Source organism: Bubalus bubalis, chromosome 2 (assembly GCF_019923935.1).
Source record: "Bubalus bubalis isolate 160015118507 breed Murrah chromosome 2, NDDB_SH_1, whole genome shotgun sequence".
Taxonomy (NCBI): Eukaryota; Metazoa; Chordata; class Mammalia; order Artiodactyla; family Bovidae; genus Bubalus; species Bubalus bubalis.
Genome location: NC_059158.1, coordinates 156,481,296 through 156,496,855, shown reverse-complemented (window position 1 = coordinate 156,496,855; position 15,560 = coordinate 156,481,296). Strand labels below are relative to the sequence as shown.

The 15,560-nt window shown below is 41.0% G+C and overlaps 1 protein-coding gene across 3 annotated transcripts in view; it reads right to left on the bottom strand.

The window, feature by feature from the left end:
- Nucleotides 1-680: 680 nt before the first annotated feature.
- XRCC5 (X-ray repair cross complementing 5) overlaps nt 681-15,560 on the bottom strand; it is an 84,283-nt gene continuing 69,403 nt past the window's right edge. For 2 of the 3 annotated variants that reach the window (XM_006076459.4, XM_006076460.4), the window contains exons 17-21: nt 15,413-15,522; nt 14,019-14,115; nt 12,118-12,185; nt 1,918-1,992; nt 681-915 (exon numbers count right to left, since the gene is read on the bottom strand). In XM_006076459.4, the coding sequence (XP_006076521.3) occupies nt 901-915; nt 1,918-1,992; nt 12,118-12,185; nt 14,019-14,115; nt 15,413-15,522 (365 nt within the window). In that variant the 3' untranslated portion in view covers nt 681-900. Of the gene's footprint in view, nt 916-1,917; nt 1,993-12,117; nt 12,186-14,018; nt 14,116-15,339; nt 15,523-15,560 lie in introns of those variants that run through there. The other variant, XR_006548945.2, reaches the window with a different exon arrangement.

Genomic DNA, 15,560 nt, shown 5'->3' with positions numbered 1-15,560 from the left:
GTCAGAGTTCAGGGAAGAAATGCGGATAGAAAAAAAAGACTTTGTTGTTTTCTTATTTTAGGAAAGGAAACATCATCCAGAAAGACAGGAAAAGGAGACTTGAATAGAGCTGGAGAAGACTGGGAAATTAAGGAAGAAATGTTTTAACACAACCAAACCTTCTGGGAGACCTGCAGGTAGAGTGAAATGAAATGACAGAACCCTAACTACTGGTGGTGAATCTCTCAGTTACTGTGTTTTTGTTTCCTTTTGTTTTTAGGTTCACTGATATGTCAGAGGCTGGGCCAAAATAGCCTCCTTCCTTCATGAGAACATCACCATAACTCTGCTTAAAATGGGTATTCCCCTTCCTTCCCTGCTGCAGGCCAAAGTAATGTGATGACTCAAAGGCTTAAATAAAAAGAGGAATGGGCCGGCCCTTAGCCGTGACTGCCCAAAGACAGCTTTCTGTTGGTAAGAAACTAATGCCACCATTTGATCAGAGTAAGTTGTGATGCTGTTAGAGGATCGGACAATGGATGAGACTTCCTGGGGAAGACTGAGAAGCCCACCAGTGGCCATGCTATTGTTCTGGATCAGATAACTTCACGAGGGCCGCATCCTCACCACTGTACGAGGTCAGGAAGGCACATGCGTAATACACTGAGACCAGTAAGACCAAAAAAGAAATAATACACCAATCAGAAAATGACTCTTTATAAACAAGTATGGGGTCTAAATTATCCCTTATAAATGTCTGTACTCATTCTGCAAGAAATCAGGTGATTCACTTCTGTGTAACTTGCAGGGACCACTGCCAGAACTTCCAGGTCTGCGTGAGTGACCTCCTCCAGGCTGCTGTGTTTAGAACTCTCGGCATCACAGCGCTGGCAGCTCTCACAGATTCTCCACGTCCATGGGCTATATCAACTCCAGCTGTAAACAGAACAACACACTTAGAAAGGGAGCAGACCAACTTCAGAGCGCTGCTTCTCTGGGGAGGGGACCATAAGCAACAATGGTTCTCCTCACCGGTGACATGCACGGACTTGCTCATCACTAACTATTTTAGGGGGTTTCCCTGGCTCAGTGGTAAAGAACCTGCCTGCCAATGCAGGAGACATGTATTTGATTCCTGGGGTGGGAAGATCCCTTGGAGAAGGAAATGGCAATCCACTCCAGAATTCTTGCCTGAGAAATTCCATGCACAGAGGAGCCTGGAGGGCTATAGTTCATGGGATTGCAAACAGTCGCACACGACTGAGTGACTAGACAGCAAACAAACAACAAACTATTTCAGGAGCTAAATTCGAAGCATCTCTTTTTATTTCAATACTAAGAACTTCTCCACAAAAAGGCTGAAAGTTTTTACTGGACTGCTGTCATGTGAGGCTTAAAGGCAGGAAGTCCCCACACATGAAAGATGGATATAAGAGCCAATACTCGACCCAGCCTTCCAGGCATCCAGACATGGTGTGATAAGGTCCAGAAATCCCCAGATGCCGATCAGTCTATTTTGTTTACATTAAGCTCATTGAGAACATTTAAGAATGAGGCTTTTTAAATGCTGTTTTTATTTGTCAGCCCACACAGATTGCACACTGTATTGCTTATTTTGGTGGAGAGCAATTTCAGTAAATTATGACTTTTTGCTGCTAAAGGAACAGCCTTCCCAGCTCTTTTTCAGTCCTTCAAGGAGAGGATTAAACTGAATGAACAATAAATTTAAAGAACCAAAGAGCATAGGACTGTCTATTATGAAATTACTTATCTGATTACATTTATAATGGCAATAAATAATTATAATAGTGTTGAGAGCTGCTGGTGTGTCAGAAACTGAAACACAAATAAGTCCATGATAAGCAGGCTTGGTGGCTGTATTTACAGCTCAGCCAAGTTTAAGCAGGAGAACACCTGGTATACGTTAAAAGTACTCACCAAGTCGTCCACGTCCCCACCCTCCTCAAAGGCGGCCGCTGAGTCTGCATTTGCATTTTCTTTGGGGGCCAGAAACTGTGAACAGAAAGTCAGGGATACCACAAGCACAGTTTTGCCTCCTTTGATGGAGGAACACATGCAAATGTCCCCAAAGAAGTACCATCTTGATGTACGCCCCTTCCTTTGGTTCTGGATGAGGACCCCTGTGAGGTTGAACAGTCCACTAACTAGTCACGGAGAAAGTTGCTGGGAAGAGGGAGGAGACGATGTGGCTCTCCAAGGCAGCGAGCACGTGGAGGGGCCTGCATCAGGCCCCGAGGACACCAGGTATCCCCATTTCTGCTTCCACAGCGGGTATGTGGGCTCATTAGGGTTAAGAAAAGAACCAAACACCCCAAACTAGTATGACTCAGTCTCTCTTTTTTTTTTTAACAAAAGCAAACTTTACTGAGGTGTAATTGGCATACAATAAATCTAAGTCTTTTGAAGGGAGCATTAAGGGTCAAGTGTCTGGACTTAAAGATTACAAGCATCTACTCAATTCCACTGAGGACAAAAGAGGTAAAAGGAAGGACTTCTAGGAGATGTGAAACACAAAAATGGGTGGGTTTGTTCAATTCTTTTTCTGGCAATCTTTAAATGTGTGTTATAAATTGTTTGAAAACAGGAAGGTGGATGAGAACACTTCCAGTGTACGCTTCTGTTTAGCATCAGTATTCTAGACCTGGAACTTCTACAAGGCAGATATGCAGAAAATCAAAGGGCCCTGAACTGAAGTCTGCAAGGATCGAGGAATGCAACTCAGATTTTCAAAAGGGAGTCAGTGCCCATGAAGACTATCTGAACATTCCTGCCCTCCAAAGACAGCAGTGGGGACTCTTGTCCTTCAAGGCGTGTGATAACTGAATCGAAGACCTAGGTTTTATCAATTTCTTGTCCATCCTAACACCAGAGCTGATCTTCTCGTAGGACAAGTACTTAGCATGGTGGCAGAGACCAGTCTGCAGGAGGGAGGGTTTTTAAAAGGGGAGGTGGAAGTGTGGTAGGCCTCTCCCAGTTAGCATCCCTCAGGGTTGGTGTGCATGGAGCTGGCGGGCGGTAAACAAGCCTTCCAGCCCACTTCACTCCTGTGGTAGCTCCACCCAAGAGGGAAAGGTGTGTTCATGTGTACACTTTCTCGACATGAAAGCAGAGCAAGAACTGCTTTCCCTGTATTTTCTGTAATTTTTATGGTACCGTGGACACAATCAAGGCCTCTGAAACCTAAGAATTATACATAGATTAAAAGGTGAGGAAGCAACAGTTAGAACTGGACATGGAACAACAGACTGGTTCCAAATAGGAAAAGGAGTACGTCAAGGCTGTACATTGTCACCGTGCTTATTTAACTTATATGCAGAGTACATCATGAGAAACGCTGGGCTGGAAGAAGCACAAGCTGGAATCAAGACTGCCAGGAGAAATATCAATAACCTCAGATGTGTAGATAACACCACCCTTATGGCAGAAAGTGAAGAGGAACTAAAAAGCCTCTTGATGAAAGTGAAAGAGGAGAGTGAAAAGTTGGCTTAAAGCTCAACATTCAGAAAACTAAGATCATGGAATCCAGTCCCATCACTTCATGGGAAATAGATGGGGAAACAGGGGCTGACTTTATTTTTCTGGGCTCCAAAATCACTGCAGATGGTGATTGCAGCCATGAAATTAAAAGACGCTTACTCCTTGGAAGGAAAGTTATGACCAACCTAGACAGCATATTCAAAAGCAGAGACATTACTTTGCCAACAAAGGTTTATCTAGTCAAGGCTATGGTTTTTCCTGTAGTCATGTATGGATGTGAGAGTTGGACTGTGAAGAAAGCTGAGCGCCGAGGAATTGATGCTTTTGAACTGTGGTGTTGGAGAAGACTCTTGAGAGTCCGTTGGACTGCAAGGAGATCCAACCAGTCCATTCTAAAGGAGATCAGTCCTGGGTGTTCATTGGAAGGACTGATGCTGAAGCTGAAACTCCAATACTTTGGTCACCTCATGCGAAGAGTTGACTCATTGGAAAAGACCCTGATGTTGGGAGGGATTAGGGGCAGGAGGGGAAGGGGATGACAGAGGATGAGATGGCTGGATGGCATCACTGACTCGATGGACATGAGTTTGGGTAAACTCTGGGAGTTGGTGATGGACAGGGAGGCCTGGCGTGTTGTGATTCATGGGGTCGCAAAGAGTCGGACACAACTAAGCATCTGAACTGAACTGAACTGATGTCTCCTTACACCACAGACTAAAGTCACAGTTAAAATACAAGGCTGTATACAACAAGTCTCAGGAAGCAAGCGCTGTGTGTCCTTTAATTCCTTGTGTGCTGAAACTCACTCACGTGGATAAGAAGGGCAAGAGGAAGGCTGCACGTGCAGAGTCGGGCAAGGCCGGGTAAGTGCCTAGATGTGGCTATGACAGTCTGTTTTTGACTCATCCTCCCTCCTGGACTTTTTCCCCCTCAGTCAAAACCACCTCATCAATCACTGACTTCAATTCTGATTGAGAGATTAAGGAGTTCACCTTTCCCTAAGGACATGTATACACCTTTCTATAGCCCTTTGCTGACTGAACTGGACCGTGGTCAGTGCTGGGAATCTATCTGTGGTTTAGGAGACAGAAGATGCTAGCAGTGGAGGCACAGCCTGGAACAGAACGGAACTGATTCATATCATCAACTCTACTTACTTATTCGGGTTGATTATAAATGAATATACCCGAGAGCCACAGAGAGATAAATGAGTCAGCAAGCCACACGTGCATCTGCATCTGGTTTACATCTAAAGGTCAGACTCTGCTCCTGGATTCCCAAATTAATCTTTATTTATAATTCTAATTATCATCAATATTAAAAACGATTTTTATTTTGCTCCTCTCCTACTATCATTAACCCCCAGTTGATTTACCCTACATCAAGAACATCAGCCTGAAAGATAAGGACGTATCCTTTAGGTGAGAAAAGAATAAAAAAGTAGAGCTGTGTCTTACCAGAAGCCTCTGGGGGCTACAAGTGACTGGTACCTTCAAACACAAACTCTGTGGTCTTAATCGTTTTGTAGTCTGCTATATCTTGTATTACCCCCTTAGAAACCTGACCCATAGTAGGTACGCATTGATGAATCTTGGAGAAGGAAATGACAACCCACTCCAGTCTTCTTGCCTGGAGAATCCCATGGGCAGAGGAGCCTAGCAGGCTACAGTTCATGGGGTCACAAGAGTCAGACACGACTTAGTGACTAAACCATTGATGAATCTAGAAAATCCCTAATGCTTTTTGGCACACAGTCTCTAAAAGCTCCAATTCCCATTCCCATCCCACCTGCAAAGCCCCTTTCACACTGCAATTACAGGATAAATTCAGATAGAACTGTCTGCACAATATGGCCATAGTATATACCATTAAACATAAATGGCACGTCTCTGAGATGAGGCCAAATTCCAGGAAGAAAGAACGGCGGCAAATAAACTCTCCTTTCCATCAAGTGCTAAACATCTGGAGCTGATTTCCTGACAGACCTACTTTACATTTCTGCTTAAGCAATTTACAGCTAAGAGCAGGCTGCCATCCATTATCCTTCCCACAGCCCCAGGCAAAGCTGATCTCTTACACTTATCACTCCTCACCATCAGAGTTTTTAACTACAAGTAATTTCCAGGCTGTGCTTGACAGGGAAGCTAGAGATAAAGCAGAGAATTCAACAACTGGCCTGTTTTCTCAATAAAAGCAACAGATTCTCTGAATGCAGCCACAAGGGCCATGAGTCAACAGTTGATTTTTTTTAATGTTCTTTCTCTCTGCAATATGCTGAAAAAAAGAGGACAAATAGAAAAAAAACAGTTGTGTGACACAGTCCTCCATCCTCATCATGTATTTGCGGTTACCAAGAAAGAACCTTCTTACTTGGAGATCTTTATGAGATGGATAAACCTCTACTTCTCAGGTACACTGAAATACAATCCTGGCCACAAGCAGAGAAACTGCATCAATCACTTCTACACAGAAGCTTCCAGTCCTATTCCTCCATAAGACTAAAAACTAAAAATCAGCTTGTCCTAAGGCCCTTGCTGCTGCTGCTGCTAAGTCGCTTCAGTTGTGTCCGACTCTGTGCGACCACATAGAAAGCCTTTAGCAATCCCCAAATTGAAAACACATGGCTTCCATCGAGTTGATTCCAACACCAAGGTCTAGATATACAATAGCATCACGAAGAATGAAAACCTGTTTGCATGTATTTTGTTTAAAATGACACATACTTAGGTTTCATTAATGCTATTTTCATGCTTTATAGGGAATACAGTTCAGCAGAGAAATCTGCAAACCAGTGTGGGGGAAAAGAACCATATAATCGAGGCACTGTCTGTTCCCAGTAACCCTGGGTAAGCCACTTGACCTTTCTATAACTGCTGCTGCTGCTGCTAAGTCGCTTCAGTCGTGTCTGACTCTGTGTGACCCCATAGACGGCAGCCCACCAGGCTCCCCCATCCCTGGGACTCTCCAGGCAAGAACACTGGAGTGGGTTGCCATTTCCTTCTCCAATGCATGAAAGTGAAAAGTGAAAGTGAAGTTGCTCAGTTGTCTCTGACTCTTAGCGACCCCATGGACTGCAGCCTACCAGGCTCCTCCGTCCGTGGGATTTTCCAGGCAAGAGTACTGGAGTGGGTTGCCATTCCCTTCTCCTTCTATACTAGCTCTCCTCAAAAATAAAATAGGAATACTACTACTGACCTCATTTATCTCTTGGGGTTGCACTGCTTCTCAGATGAAATAAAAGATACAAAAAAATGCCTTGTGGAATTGTAGATTTTATGTTCCAATTCCTAGGAATACACTCAATATATGTTTACCAAATGACAGACACAAGAATACCCGTAGCATTTTTATTCCCAGTTGCCAGTGTTTAGAAACAACCAATGTCCGTCATTAGAATGGATGAAAAAATTGTGGTATAACCACAAAAGAGAATACTACATAGCTGTAATAAAGAATGAACAACTTTAACATCATGGATGAGTCATAAAAGGCACGATTCCAATTATATGAAGGTTGAGCTAGGCTAACTACTCTCAAGTGACCGATGTCAGAATACTGGGCAGGGTATCAGGGAGCCTTCTGAGGTTTTGGAAATGCTCTGTATTTTTATCTGGGCGGTCAGCACCCAGATATATGACTATGTAAGAATTTAACAATGTTCTTATTTGAGATTTGTGCTTTTACTGTATGTTCTAGCTCAAAAAAATTTTAAAATCATATCTTAAAAATTTCAAGCTCTAAACAAATATAAAGTAACAATGTGACCTTTTAATTACTGCTTTTCTTGTACTAACATATAGAACTTCACTAGGGATTTAAGGCAGAAAAGGAAGAAAAGAACAAAGGAAAATATCATGGGGTCCAACAGCGGCCAGCAGTCAGAGACAACTGTTCTCAAGAAATGATTCTTAATTCTAATCTTATAATCTTTCACAATGCTTTGGGGATCTTTTTTGGAAGAGGGAGTGTGAGAATCTTTTAGGTACATGTGGCTGGTGGCATTCTACGGTGGAGGCATAAAAACGCATAGAGTTCAGAGTCTGGACTCTAACCAATTCTGCTGGCCATGAACTTGTGACACTGAGAAAGTCAACTTCACCTCTCTAGACTGCCTCTGGAAAATGACCAGATCACTAAGCTTTGAGCATCTATGATGCTAAGATGGAAAAATCAATAAATGTCAACAGCAATAAAGAAGGCTAGATTAGGCAACTTATAAGGAAAAAAGTGCTAAAATGATGCCTTTCCCCCCATAAGAGTTTGTATCAAATGATTATTTAGACAAATCTCAACCTTGGAATCCTGTGAGAAACAATATTCCAAAGCCACGGGAATAAATTCTCTTTCCTCTCTGTGCTCTTAATATGGAGTAAAAAGAATGGAGGGCTGGGGCTCAGTTCCACCACTGGGTTCCTGGCCAGTGACACTATGAGATTGTAAGTACATTATTTTATGTCTCAGCCCTAAGTTTCTTCATGTGTATATAAAATAAGGAGTTTGGACCAGATCAGTATTTTTCAGGTTCTGTTCCCTGAGGGCTCTTCTAAGTCCTCAGGGCATGGGTAACCCCAAATTTCCACTCCCACTATCCATCAAGGGAGAAGTATCACCCTTCTCTGTTTTATGTATCAGGCTTCCTTTTAAGCTTTCAGTTTTAAAAATAAAAACTCAGCTAGATCATCATTAGGATTCCTTCCAGCTGAATAAAATTCTATACAACTTAAGCCAATATCCTCTGCCTTAGTAAAGAATCTGACTTGTTTAATCTTTTAGCCCAAGGCTTCTCATCATTCTTTGCTGTCAGGGGCTCTACCTACTAGAAGTCAGTCGCATGCCCCCTGCTGTAACCACCTGGAATGTCTCTGGACAATGCTAATACCTCCTGGGGTATAAAATCACTCCTGGCTGAGAACCACTGTTTTAACCCTAACACAGGTTAGGAGGAAAAAATTTAAAAAAATTTTTTTATAAAGATGACAAACTTTGAATGAAGAATCAGCCTTTCTTGACCTTTTACAAGTCCAGGTCTCTCATGGACCATGGATGGTTGCCTGGTCCTGGATTGTGATGCTCCTGGAATATGGCAGGATAAACAGGCACAACTCCTACCCACCACAGAGCCAAGCCCTGTGAATGAGATGACAGACAAAAGGTGCACAGGAGCTACAAAGTGCTCTCCATGTTGTCGCCAATGGCAAGACTTCATCTTTTTATGGCTGAGTAGTATTCCGTTGTGTATGTATACCACGTCTTCTTCACTCATTCATCATCAATGGACACTTAGGTGTTTTTTTTTTTCTTTCTGATATTTGTTATCATAAATAATGCTGTGGTGAACACCAAGGTGTATATATCTTTTTGAAATATGGTCCTCGAGAGGATTATGCTAAGTGAAATAAGTCAGATGAAGAAAGATAAACACTGTACGATTTCACTCATATGTGGAATATAAAACAAAACCAGAACAAATGAACAAACCAAATGAAACAAAGACAAACCCATAGATACAGAGAACAGACTAGTAGTTACCAGAAGGGAAGGCATGACGGGAGGGTGAAATGGGTAAAGAGGGTCAACTGTATGGGGATGAATGGAAACTAAACTTTTGGTGGTGAGCATGTAGTGTCACAGAAGTTGAAATATAATGCTGTAATTTACTAATGATATAAAGCAATGTTAACTCAATAAAAAGAAACAAAATAAAACTGGAGGAAAAATACATATACAAACATCAAACATTAATGGCATGTTTAACTAACTACCAGAAAACAGAAAAAGTGAAAGAATTCACGAGTGGAAAACAGGAGTTATATTTATATCTAGGCTTCAAAATCAAACAGAGGTATCAGTTACCGAAAGGAAAAGTGACTGTCTAAGCTTATGTCATGAGAGAACTTTCTATTTCTACAGCAGGAATGACTTACCTATATTCTCAAAGAATCATAAAATCCACACATTTCTAGAATATATCAGAGGGAAACAGCTGTCCTTAAGATGGGCAAGTGTAAAGTCATGATTTAATTTTCATTTAAAATGGGCATCCCTGAATAATATTTCCTTTCAAATCATCATTTAACAGCCATAATGTGACAGTGTACCAACTTTAAATAACTTATGGTCAGTATCTTGAAAGAATTTTAATGGACTATGAGGATTGTTCTTCAATGTCTGATTACAGCCAAGTTTCTGTAATTGATTCTTTGGGAAGTGACCAAACATAACAGTTGTTTGAAGAAAATGTAAATGAGTATTTTATTGTGTGGTCAAAACTGATAATATTTCCATAACTTGGCTAAGAGAAAAAGCTGAAGCATGTCTCTCCTATTAAAACCACAAGGAATCAACTTCCTTGAGCCAGAATTGTACTAATTCTCCCCATTATCATCCATATGTACCTTCTCCCTTCCACAATTCTCTCCAAAAATCAACAGGTGGCATTAAAATTTTTTTTTTTAACATAGAGGACTAAGTTTTCATTCTGGAAAAAAAAAAAAAAGGGCTCCTGTGATACCGAAGCAGACACAAAAGCATAATCTTTCAGGTCAGACATGACCGAGTGTGTGCCGAGAATCAGTCACCACAGCAAGCTTCACTCTGCTATGCTGACCGTGCTTTCTCTCTCTTCAAACATGGTGATGTTTTCGGACTTGTCTTAACCAACTGCAATCAGTTCTGTTGATATTAGAATCATGTAAGGATACCCACCCATATCTAGTCTTCACTGAAATTCTTCTCTGCAGCTTCATTACCAGACATTAAAATTCCTGATGGTTATGCTCTGTGCTCTTTAATTCCAAAGGTGGTATTACATTTGCAACAAAGACTAAGGCCCAGACACACTCGCAGGAAGCACATAATCCCTTCTTAGCTTTCTTCCTTTTCTTGTATTCTGGCCTCACTCAACTCTGACACCTTCGGTTAAGAGGTACTGCTTGGGGGAAAAGACTGCCTTTTCAGGTCAGGGATTTCCGCTTTCTCCCAAAACTGTAATGTACTCAACTCTCAGCTGGATGACAGATTTTTTTGAATGCAATAATGATTAAAATGAAACTATCTGCCTTATTTTACCTGTTAACCAAAAGCTGATTGATAAGCCTTCACTCTACATGATTTTGTGTCAACTTCACTATGCTATGGTGCCCAGCTGTTATGGCAAACACTAGATGTTGCTGTGAAGGTATTTTATGAATGTGACTAACATTTACAATCAGCTGACTAAGTAAAGAAGGTTACCCTCAATAATGTTGGTAAGCCTGATCCAATCAGTTGAAGGAATTATGCCCCTGGAATGTAATATAGAAATCCTGCCTTAATTTCCAGCTTGCTGGCCCGCTCTATAAATTCCACATTTGCCAGCCCCCCAACTGTGTGAGCCAGTTCCTTAAAATGAATCAATCCCCCCTCCACACCCTCCCCCCACACAGTATTGGTTCTCTCTGCAGAGCCCTGAATGACACCCCCTAGTTCAAGGGGGAAGTATTATCATGCCATTGTATAAAATAACAAATCCAGTTAAAGGGCACTCTGAAGCCCACAGTACTCAGTCTTGACTGTGGCAGCAGTGGGTACAGACATCACAGATCTTTCTTTGAGACAACAGTCAGCATCTTGAAGAATGCTTTTTAAATTCTGAGATCTTACTTCCTGAGAGCAGGGGCCATATCTGTTCTTTAACACAATGCTTTTGCCAGGCAGAGTGCTTAATAAAAAGTCTTGTATATTCTAATCTCTTTGCCAAACAATATCATGGTTTTTGCCAAATGTGTTTTCTGAGCTGAAAATTCAAGATTTTTAAACTTTGGCCTGCGTTTAGCCCATAGATGAACATCTCTGGCCTTGTTTCCGCTATTCCCTTAGATTCCTGTTCATCAGTCCCTGACCAAGCTCTCCTTAGCCAGGCAGTTAATTTTTGAGTCTCCAATGCTTCCTTCTGCTACCCTGTAAGCAACTGAGTCTCTAGAGGGCGGGGTGCTGTTTTATCGTTCAGTACAGGGCCCAGCAAACAGCAGAGGCTTAGTACATAACTGACGGCTGCCATGTGTTGTACTAACAAGGCTGGGTCAACCACCGACTGTAAATAACACTGGATGTTATGAACAATATACTTCTGAGCTACTCAATTTAATTTCATTGAAATTTCATCACAAATATGCAGTATAATGAAGAAGAACTGAGCTGAACAGCTGTATATTTTTGACTCACAACTGAATCAGATGTAATGCTCATCCTCCACATAGGAAGACACCAAGTATGTTGACCATTTGCATCAATATGAAGTCTTTTTTTGTTGTTAAAAATAACTCACTGGTGACTAATGTGTGGCCTGAGTGGGGATCACTGGGCTAGACGGATTTCCTAGCCTTAACCAGGGTCTACTATGGATCACAAACTCTAGAGGTACTGAAGTGCAACTGTAGGTGAGTTCTAGAAACATTATCGTAGCGTATGGCAAACTGAATGAGATTACAATTTCTCCTCTAAGGATGCTGCAGCTGAAGCAATTTGCCTGTTGGTTGAGTAAAGAACGGTACAGTAATCTAGTTACCCCTAGAATTTTACTTCTTCAAGGAAGAATGAGCACCAAGAAAATAATCTCCACCACAATAATTCATCTAAAGACAGGGAGCTACCCCGCAATACCTTTTTGGCTTCCTCAGTGGTGACAGAGCTTCCAGGGGCTTCATCTTTGGTGATCAGAGTAACTCCATCTATAAAGTAATTCACAGAGGAAAATTCAAGTACAGAGACTCAAGCCCAATCCCACCTTCCTTTCCACCATACTTCCTCCCAGCTTTGCATGGGAGATTTTTGGAATTATTAATATAAAGGTGCTCTTCTCTATAGGAAATATAAAGCTTTATGAAAGACGCTGAACTCACATCATTTTTTCCATCTTCCATCGCCCTTTCTCCTATGTTTGCTTATAGAAAATGAAAGCCACATCACAAATGTTACCTGCTGTGTGAAGTCTTTCTTGATTCAATCTCTCCCTTAGAACTCTTCAGATCACTTTGTTTATTCCTTTGAAATAGCTCTCACCATACTGTATCCTGTATGACTGTAAATATTTTATCCCTCCTAACAGATTATACTTTCTCTAGGGCAGGGATTACATTTTATTCATCCTTCTATTTCCCTCAGTGTATGTCATAGCAGGAGCTCAGTAAATAAATGCAAATTGCGTAACTATGCTGTGGTCCAAACCCATTAGGTACCAGATACGGGAATCTGTAGACTTTCTGACTTCTAGCAGTGTGACCAGCTATTGATGGAATGGCAGAAAGCTAAGGTCAGAAGGAAACACGCTCTTACAAAGATCTTGCCTATCATTTAGCCTAGAGTGTTGAGTTTAACTCAGTGAGAGCAAATCAAGGATGGAAAATCTACCCTTTAGTTTTATCTTCTTAAGATTTTCTTCTGTCTCAAATGGTTAATGCACGAAATGCTCTCAGAAAAGCACATGCATTTAACATCCATTTGTACCTAGAAATGGCACAAGGTCATGTGTATTCTCTCAACAGGAGATATATATATATATATATATATATATCTTGTGTATGTCCTGCAAATTTCTTTTCAGCAAGCAATATACCGGAGGCATTCAATAGCTACCAAAACCAATCTCTTTCATCTACTGGGTCGACAGCAGAGACACAAAAGTGATTTGAGTAAGCCCAATTCACCACCTATTCTAATTGCTTTTGCTCCCCAGTGTAGAAGTAAAAGGGCTGAAAAATTAACTGTCAGGGAAATGGTTGTCTGTGTGACGAAAAACTGCCTGTTAGAAGCTAGAGAGATAGGCATGTGACTCCTTTTTTACAGAGTTTGCACAGAAGGACAGGTTGAAACTAATTTGGGGGCTCTACTTCAAGTAAGAAGTTTTGTACTTTGCAACATCATCGTTTTCATAATATGTACTTTTAACAGGTAATATCTTGTGTTTCGGTTCTGAAAGAAAATCAAACCAGGTTAAAGGAAATGGGCAAAGGGCATGATGGAAATCAAACAACAAGCCTAAAAGTGAAAGAACATTTGTTGCCCTGTTTCTATGTTTTATTTGCATTGGTCACTGTGAATAAGTGAGTGGCTTTGGTGCATGAAGACACTGGTTGGCTAATATAAAATGCCCAAGAACATGGCAATGAAAGATGGAGGAAGCAAAATGTGGGGGAGATTAATGAAAGTGCTATGGATCCAGCAGGACTTACAGGTCTAAGAATCTGAGACAGGGATCAATGACTGCCTATACAGCTTCTTCGGTCATCAAACAGAAAGGCACAGTCATGAAAGGGCCACGCTACAGAAAGAGTTTAAGATGGGACTTATATGTTTACTTATTATTTATCACTTTGTATTTCTGCTTATTAATCAAGATTTTCAGTTCACCAAATACTGAGTATTTCCCAAATCCACATGGAAAAATCCACATGGGACGTCATCAGGCCCTCACATAACACATCACACAATATAATTTATATTTAGAACTTAAACTTGGAAACTATAGCATAACTATTTGAAGAAAAAGACAAATGACACCTTACCATGGACGACAATTTCCCAGAAATGATTTAATTGTTTAATTTCCACTTTCTCTCGAAGGGCTTTTAGGAAATTGTTAAAGCGCTGTTCTTCTGAAAACTGCAAGAACGTGTGGGGGTAGGGAAGGTGGCAGGTCAGAGCTCATACAGAAACATAATTCACCCCAAAGCGTTATATATATATATACACACACACACACAAATCCACCATACTTATTAAAAACACATAAAATGTTCTTCTTTGGCAAATTTCAGCATCGTTTGCTAGGAGGTGTAAACCTTTCCATCTGTTGAAGGCACAGAAATTTCCATAGCTACCCAGGTTTTTTCGTGGCCTGGTACTTTGTTCTTTTAGGTTTTAATATAGACAAATTCAAACAAAAACAGAGCAATTTAGTGGATGCTGTGCACCCATCACCCTTGTAACATCTATACCCTCACTTTCTCCCACGACTCTTGGATTGTTTTGAAGCAAATTTCAACCATATTAGCTCATCTATAAATATGCAATATCTAAAATATAGACTTAAAAAACTCACAAAAAATTAATAATAAGAGTAATAACTAGTCAGTATTCACATATTCCCAACTTTCTTTTTATATTTTTAGTTTAAAAAAGGTCATTAAGATTGACTGATATGTCTCTAAGGCCTCTTTGGCTCCTCTTCCACCTTTCTCTCTTTCTTTTGTGGAGCCCAGTGACCTGGTGGTTTAAAGACATGCGGTGGCGACAGTGTGCAGAAGTGTTATCAGACACGCTATCCAGGCAGTGGGGGTGTGTGCGCTAAAAACTACTTCCACTACCTTTTCAGCTAAGCAGATCTTTCTCCAGCTGACTGAGTCATCCTTAGTCTTATAATGACTCCATTTGGCCAAAATTTGATATTTGATAAAGCTGATATTGATCTGTAGGGCATTTGGTTTATCTACTTCTGAATCTTTCATCCCATTCTAATTTTAACAATATTTTTATTTTCTTATCACTCTTTGGAACTACCTAAACAATTCAAGAAGTAATTTGGTCATTCATCAATCCTCTCAATAATTATCTAACTGTATTTTCTCCACCCATTCCCCTAAAATAGTTAGCCAAACAGAATCCAATAGAAGAGAAATTTGGTTGGCTCACTAAGTAGAAATCATAGAGCCAGGGCTATAGTGTAATAAAAAGCTAACTTGGAGGGATACAACATCCCAGTCACCCACCCATCTTTATTCTCCCTCGGAAATGACAGCAGTAGCAGCATGAGCTGGTCTTTCCTGCTCCTCTTGGCATGTGTTGCTCGTCACAGTAAGGATGCCCATTTTCAAAGCCCAGGCTTACCTGCGGGCTGCTGTATGCCTCTCCCCTGTGACGGCGGCCAACTGTTTAGGGAGAGGACACAGGACAGAGTTACCTGAATGGCTTCTTCCCTGAAGGCTTTGATGCAGTCCATGCTCTTCATGAAATACAGTGTTTCGTTAGTATCCAAAAACTGCTCGATGTGATCTGTTAGCTGGTGACTCGCTAGAACATAAGACAATACATTTATTTTCCTCAATCTG